The sequence below is a fragment of the Juglans microcarpa x Juglans regia genome, chromosome 1D (genome assembly GCF_004785595.1).
Source record: "Juglans microcarpa x Juglans regia isolate MS1-56 chromosome 1D, Jm3101_v1.0, whole genome shotgun sequence".
NCBI lineage: Eukaryota > Viridiplantae > Streptophyta > Magnoliopsida > Fagales > Juglandaceae > Juglans > Juglans microcarpa x Juglans regia.
The window spans coordinates 48,515,185-48,523,026 of record NC_054594.1 but is presented as its reverse complement, the minus strand read 5'-3'; the positions used below and the strand labels follow the sequence as shown (position 1 = coordinate 48,523,026).

The 7,842-nt window shown below is 38.2% G+C and overlaps 1 protein-coding gene across 1 annotated transcript; it reads left to right on the top strand.

Moving 5' to 3' along the window:
• The first annotated feature begins 1,358 nt into the window (after positions 1-1,358).
• On the top strand, positions 1,359-7,636 carry LOC121265333 (coronatine-insensitive protein 1). The gene is given in 4 exon segments (XM_041169300.1): positions 1,359-2,379; positions 5,436-5,737; positions 5,740-5,903; positions 6,457-7,636. Coding segments are annotated over 4 exon segments (1,767 nt in total). The 5' UTR covers positions 1,359-1,897; the 3' UTR covers positions 7,276-7,636.
• Positions 7,637-7,842: the final 206 nt, after the last annotated feature.

The following is a 7,842-nucleotide window of genomic DNA, read 5'->3' as shown; positions in this document are numbered from 1 at the left end:
CACGGTTCTCTCTCACGGACCCTTTTCAAATTCTTTGAGCCCCGTCGCCCATCCTCTGCAAAGTTGCCCCGCCGCCATCGATCCTCCCTCTACCCAACACCCTCGTCGCCGTTGACCTTCCTCCCCTCTGTCAGTTCTTCTCTTCGACTGAGTGCTTCACCCTTCCTCAGCTCGAAATCTTCATCTCTTCATTCCTCTTCTCTTCGACGTCTTCATCTCCCCCCTCTTCTCTCCAACGAACTTCATCTCCCCAGTTTCCACACTGCGTTTTAAAAAGCAAACATTTTATTTTCAAAAGAAAGAAAGAAAACTTTCGAAATAGCAAAAAGAAAACCAAAATATAAACTGACTTGTCGACGAAACAAATGGGCAGCAAAACAGAGATAGGAGTCGTGAGTGCTGGGCGAAGAGAGAGATGACGATGAGTCGAGGTTGCGTCGCGCGATAATAATAGTGAAGGGAGGGTGATGCGGGTGCTAGGCGACGAGTGGTTCCCATGAACTCCTCCTTCTTGTTCGAAATGATCTGTGGAAAAAATAGGCTGGGTGGCGATGGATAGAGGCAGGTCGACGAGTCACAGGTGATGGGCGACGATAGGGACAAGGATGCTCGGGGGTGTTGGGGGACGGACGGGAGGGAGGGAGGGAGGGGGACGCGGGTGCGGGATGGGTACATTGTCTTCAAATTGTAATTAAAAAAAAAAAAAGGTGCAGGAGTGTATGTTGATGAACAGTGGCTGAGAAAAACACTTTATAAAATGTCTAAAATCGTGAAAACAACAGTACTCTCGACTTTTTCCTTTCATTTTTTTTTTTTGCAGTTAAAACTCCCTTAAAATAAAAGCACTCCTGGTCACCATCAGATCAGGAAAGTGACTGAAAGCTTAAGCATAACCCGCCTATCATGATCCACCACGTCACCATCACGCACCAAAATTTACAATAATTCACAAAAAGTTGTTATTTATTTCATCCTCTCGTAGCGTCGTCTCTCTCTATCTCCGCTTCGTTCCACTAGAAGGGAGTGGTGTGCCAAAACACAGAACGGTGGTTCAAATAAGTTATTATTTATACGTACCACATATCATATTTATTTTTAATTTATTTTTTTAAATTAATTAAATTTTTTACTCATTATTTATATACTATACATTTAATAAAAAAATTATAAATTAAAAAATTATATATAATATGTGGAGTGCAAATAATGATCAAAATTTTTCAAGACATAATTATTTCTCAATTCTATTTTTTCAATAATGACGTCTGATTGGTTGCGCCCAATATAGTTTTGTCGTTTTGTCGTTTTCTCTTTTATTTATTTATTTATTTATTATGCTTGATATTTTTTCCCACTCCGCCTCTCGTCCTTTCTTCTTTACACCCAAAATCAGCCCCCTTTTGTTTTTACAAGACGCATGATAGACCCCTCCTCCCAACACCCCTCGCCCCACACTACTCAGTAGGTTCTGATCCAATCTCCCACCTCAACTGTTTTCCAACCATTGCCGTCGGATTCCTATTCCGGAGATCCCTACCCTCCAATCTTTCTCTCACCATGTGGGTCTCGTTCGAGCCGCTTTTCGGCGTTGCCGACTTTCACTTCGCTCCGAGATGTTCTTCTTTCGTGTGTCGTAGATGAAGCGTCATCTGTCGATTTGGGCTTTGTACGGCTTTGGGCTTTGTACGGCTTTTGATAAGTGTTTCGGGTTTTGCCTTTTGAATTGATTCGTTTGACGGATTTCGGTCTCGAGATTTGAGGGTCTGGTAGCGTCTGAGGCTATCTTTTACTTTCTCCAGCTTCTCCAGTGGGAGAGGGAGAATTATTGTTTCCTAAAGAAGTAAAAACAGAAGGTAATTTTGTTTCCCCGGGGATATTTTGTGGAGTTCTGGTAGTGATGGAGGATCGAAAAGTCTCCAGAGTGCGTCCCGGAATGTCTGAGGTGGTTATCGGCTGCGTGATACCGTATATTCACGACCCCAAGGATCGGGATGCGGTTTCCCGGGTGTGCCGGCGCTGGTACGAGCTTGACGCGCTGACGCGGAAGCACGTGACGATCGCTCTATGCTACACGACGAGCCCCGATCGATTGCGCCGGAGGTTTGGTCACCTGGAGTCGCTGAAGCTGAAGGGAAAGCCGAGGGCCGCGATGTTCAATCTGATACCTGAAGATTGGGGAGGTTACGTCACTCCCTGGATGAACGAGATGGCCGAGTCTTTCAATTGCTTGAAGTCGCTTCACTTCCGGCGAATGATTGTGAGGGACTCCGATCTCGAGCTTCTTGCTCGGTCTCGCGGGCGCGCTCTTCAGGCGCTCAAGCTCGATAAATGTTCTGGCTTTTCTACGGATGGTCTTCTGCATATCGGTCGGTCCTGCAGGTAATTTTCTTTTCCTTTTTACTTGCGATTTGGATTCTATAATTGCTGTTAATAAGAATATATAATTTAAGGATTGTATTAAATTTTAGGTCAGTAGCGAATATTAATTATCAAGTGAAAGTGAATCTAGCAATATTTTTTTTTGTAAGTATGAATCTAACAATATTTGATGCTTTATGAAGAGAAATAAAAGGTAGAACAGCTTATTTAGGTGTATCAATCTGCTTATTTAACTCTTTCTTCCTGCTTAGAACGTGACTGCGTTTTTCTTATGACCAATAGATGCTGTAGTACGTGTAACTAGTTTAATTCTTCTTCCGATCGCGTGGCTTAGCCGGTTTTCTCTTTAATGTTTGGAAAAATATCCGCCAACTTGATTCTTTATTGCGATTTTCTTCTTGTTGGATTGGTTAAATGTTAAATACGGTCTACAAGACTTAGTTTTCTTGGTGAGAGTGAGATTTTATGATTTTCCTTTATCTTCATTTAGTTTCTACTTCCTTCTCAATCATTTTTTATCCAAACGGTGCAAGGTTCTAATTTTTGTTCAGGGGTTGAGCCTTTATTGGTTGACGTGCTAATTTTTCTATTCATCCTTGAATGTCGAATAAACTACTAGTTACTACTAGTTGTTTTAACGATTCACCAGAACTTAAAGTCATTAGACTATCATTAAGTGTTTATCCATATACTTGCTTGTGCCAAAGAAATAATGTCTCACTTCTCTTCGGGAAGTTGTGGTTTGAAAGAATTTATAATTGTGAATTGATAGCTTGCTCACTCAGGAGTAAAGCTTTGATACAATGTCTCGGTGTTTTTTGATCGAGAAGAATGATGCAGCATGCAAAGATCCAGAAATGTCCAAGTACTTGGAAGACTTGGACATTGACAGTATTCATTGTGTTGCCATTTCTTATTAGATCATATTGAGGATTGCTCAGGTAGCTGGGGTTGGCTTATCTCATGCCTTAAATAATCTAAATTAAACTTCCACAATTTTTTTCCCTTCAAACTCTGGGTTGTGTATGACAATGGTCTATGAGACACTGTTATTCTAAAGCCGGTGAAATCATTAGATGAATAGAGAAAAAAAAAACATATTGATGAAGACGTCAATCAATGACCAGAAAGTTGCATTAATTAAAACTTCCGAGGGTGCGGTGCACGGGACCGGGGTTTACTCTGCAGGGGTAGATTCGAAGGGCCCTGCTTTGGAGAGGTTCTCCGACATAAAAAAAAAAAAGGTTGCATTAATTAATGTTTCTTGAAGCTTATGGAGGTATGTTGTTAGACTTTGGAGGGAATGAAGAGCAGTTTTAAAGACCATCATGTTTTGGAATGAGCAATGAAAATTTGACTTGGTTTTATGGTGTTGAGATCAACTACGGCAAGTTGGCAACCCTATTTTTGACTTGGATGACTAATGGAAAGTTTATATATATATATATATATAATATATATATATATATATATGAAAATTGCTACAGACACAAAGAGATTATATAAAAATAAATTCACAAACTGATGTGGTTTTTTAAGATCCATTAAATCTATTTTACAATAAAAATAACTTTACAATTTGATGTACCACATCAAACCATGTTAGTTTATGGGTTAAATTTTGTGTAATTCATTTGTAGCTAAAGTATTTCTCTCTCTCTCTCTCTCTCTATATATATATATATATATATGTATGTATATATGTATATAGATATTCTTTCATTGGGTTCTGAGGTAGGTTCAGCACTGAATAAAAAATTAGATAATGGAAAAAGGGGAATGAAGGTTTTTTCATTTTTTTTTAGAATAATAGACATCATTAAAAGTTAACCAAGGCAATATACAAAAATATATTATTTTTACTTGCTAAAAAATATACACATATATTAGGAATATACAAAGCCATTCTGCCTGAATACTTGGAGAAAGGATGGAATAGAACTAAGAATAATGTCATAAGAAATTTTAAATAGTGAAGACTGATTCATAGACTGATTATGAATCTTATACCAAAAAAAAAAGCTGATGAGTCTCAATATTAATTAATGCAAATGCATCAAATGTAGAACTGAGAATAAAAACTTAAAAAAGTAATACTTGACTTGCATACGTTTGTGAAACATACATGCATGATGATTTGAGTGAGATTGAGAGGTTGCTCATGCACTGATGCCAAGCTTTTCATTTTAAGCAACTGCATCTAAGTGTCCTTTCTTGAATGGAAAAAAGTGAATTATATTTCTGCTTTTGCTTTCAAGTAAACTACCTAGATTCTATATCTTGAAACTTCTGACTGGTTAGAGCTGCGGCATTAATTCCATAGTGCATGAATGCGCTTGTTCTTGTAGAATTTATAGATTAAATTGTACTGAACAACTAGTATTGATTTAGATTGGAATATAATACAAGTTGAATGTGGAGAATTGTGTTGCACTCAGAAAATTTTCACACCCTTAAAAGCTCTCTCCATGCTTCATTTCTTCATTTTGCTTTTATTTTTGCTGTAGATCTTAGAAATTTCTATGCATTTCAATTGTGTGGAAAATCTGTGCTCCCTGTGTATGTCTTGCTGATGGTGAGCCTGGCCTTTAAAGAACAAAAAGAAAAAAACGTGTTGAGAAAGTGGAAGAGAAATTATGACCTACTAAAGGCAATGTCATATATTTGGAGAAACAGGACTTGTACGGTGGTGCCGCGAATTGGTTCAGATAAGCCTTTTCTTTTAAAAAAGTCGTGATGAATATGGTATTTTAACTGATCATGTAATTATATCTAGGTTGGTAACTGTGTAGTTAGGCCATAAATAGTATGAACATGAGTCATGTTTTGAAAATAAGATTTTACCATGTTAAAAATTTTAAAGCTTACATGGGTTGGATGCATATTATATATTCTTATGAGTTTTTTCTTTTTTTCCTTTTCATTTCTATGCAATTTTGTTACTGTGGATGTGGGAGGACAGTCGTCAGTCGGAATGAATTGTGCTTTTGGTTCTGGAGCTCTGGTATCTGGGTTTTCTATTGACTGATGTGATAATTCTTTATATGCTTCCTCAGGAGTTTAAAAACTTTGTTTTTGGAGGAGAGCTCAATAATTAATCATGGTGGTGAATGGCTACATGAGCTTGCTGTGAACAACACGGTTCTTGAAACTTTGAACTTTTATATGACGGATCTTGAAGTCAGCTTTGAAGACCTTGAACTCATAGCCAGAAATTGTTCATCCTTAGTTTCCGTTAAAGTTAGTGATTGTGAAATCTTGGGCCTCCTGCGTTTCTTTTGTGCTGCCCCTGCTTTAGAGGAATTTTGTGGGGGTTCCTTCAATGAGCAGCCAGACAAGTACTTAAGTGTATCATTACCCCAAAGTTGTGCCGTTTGGGGCTAACATACATGGGGACGATTGAAATGCCAATTGTATTCCCTTGTGCGCCCCTACTCAAAAAATTGGATCTCCTATATGCACTGCTTGACACAGAGGACCACTGTATGTTAATCCAAAGGAGCCCCAACTTAGAAATTCTTGAGGTAGAATCGCAAAACCATTTCTTCTTTTAACCTTTCTTATCATTTTTTCCTTCAGTCAGAATCATCTTTAGATTGTTCTTGTTGCTCTATATGTGTACATCTTCCTGAACAGGCTCTTGTAACTGCTTTTTCTGTCCAGATTTTTTGCAGTTCGTTTTAACTTATCATGGATCTCTTTTCTTCCCTAAGAATGCCTGGAAGTTCTTGATAATGTATTTTTTGACCTTGGCGTCTGGGTTTAAAAGACTAGATTTCTAGAGTTTAGCTTGTTTATGTCAATTTAAAACTTTCATTTTACCTGTAAAACCAAAAACAAAAAATCAAATTCACTGTTCACCTGGGTAATTGAATGCCATGGATTGGAAAAATACTATTTACAAATTTGAGGACAATAGGACAATACAAAATGCCCAAATTCTGATATTCTAGAAAGTTATTACTACTGAGGGGAATGGGTATTATATGTTCTTCTTTGGACTACGAACTACTTCTGAATTTTGTTTTTTTGTTTTTTTTGTTTATATATATTCTCATCTGTTTTTCTTATGGACAGACAAGGGATGTCATTGGAGATAGAGGATTGGAAGTTCTTGCTCGGAGTTGTAAGAGACTAAAGAGGCTTAGAATTGAGCGAGGTGCTGATGAGCAGGGCATGGAGGATGAAGAAGGTGTAGTTTCACAAAGAGGTTTGATTGCTTTGGCTCAGGGCTGCCTAGAACTGGAATACTTGGCTGTTTATGTTTCTGATATCACAAATGCTTCTTTGGAGTCTATTGGTAACTACTCTAAAAACCTCTGTGATTTCCGCCTAGTCTTGCTTGACCGAGAAGAGAGGATAACGGATTTGCCTCTGGACAATGGGGTTCGAGATCTGTTGAGGGGATGTGAAAAGCTTAAAAGGTTTGCATTGTATCTCCGACCTGGGGGCTTGACTGATGTGGGTCTCAGTTATGTTGGGCAGTACAGCAAAAATATAAGATGGATGCTTCTAGGTTATGTTGGGGAGTCTGATACGGGGCTTCTGGATTTTTCTAGAGGCTGTCCCAGCTTGCAAAAGTTAGAAATGAGGGGCTGCTGCTTCAGTGAGCGTGCACTGGCTGCTGCTGTATTGCAGCTGACTTCTCTGAGGTACCTCTGGGTGCAAGGATATAGAGCCACCTCTGCAACGGGTTGTGACCTTCTGGCAATGGCTCGCCCATACTGGAATATTGAATTAATTCCTTCTAGACGAGTTGTTGTCAAGGGTCAGCTTGAGGAGACTGTTCTGGTTGAGCATCCCGCCCATATACTGGCATATTACTCCCTTGCTGGACCAAGAACAGATTTTCCAGATACTGTCATTCCTTTGGATCCAGAATCCTTGGTTACTTAGAGCTGTATATACCTCTTCTATCTATTAAGGAGTTTTTTTTCCTTGTCATGTCTTGTTCATAAATTTTTTTCCCCTTTGGTAAGAGGTTTTCGATTTTAATTTGATCTTTTTCTGCCCTAGTTCTAGACATTAGTCCTGTAATAAAGTTGGGGTTTTCTTTGTAATTTGGAAGCACTTGCATCCTTGGTGTTACCGTCTCACTTCACCGCTTGGGGAACAGTTTGGTCTAAGCTTCGACATTTTGGTGACTTGTATTAATATCCTGAGTCAATCTTTTTGGAAATCATTGTTGTTTTCTCGGTATAATGTTGTGGGACGTTTCAAGTTTGTGAATAAAAAGATAGTAAGTGTGGTTTTACTAGCCATGATTTTGTGCTCCTGAAATATATTCTCTCTACTCGCAGATACTGCAAATAATTATTATAGCAAGAGTGCTGCTAAGGTGCCCCTATTTTCCCTTTTAATTTTTTTAATTTTACTTATTCATATTTTTTTTGTACTTTTAAACATTTTAAAAAATATATAAAAAAAATATCTATACATTAATAGTTACTTCCTTAATCAATG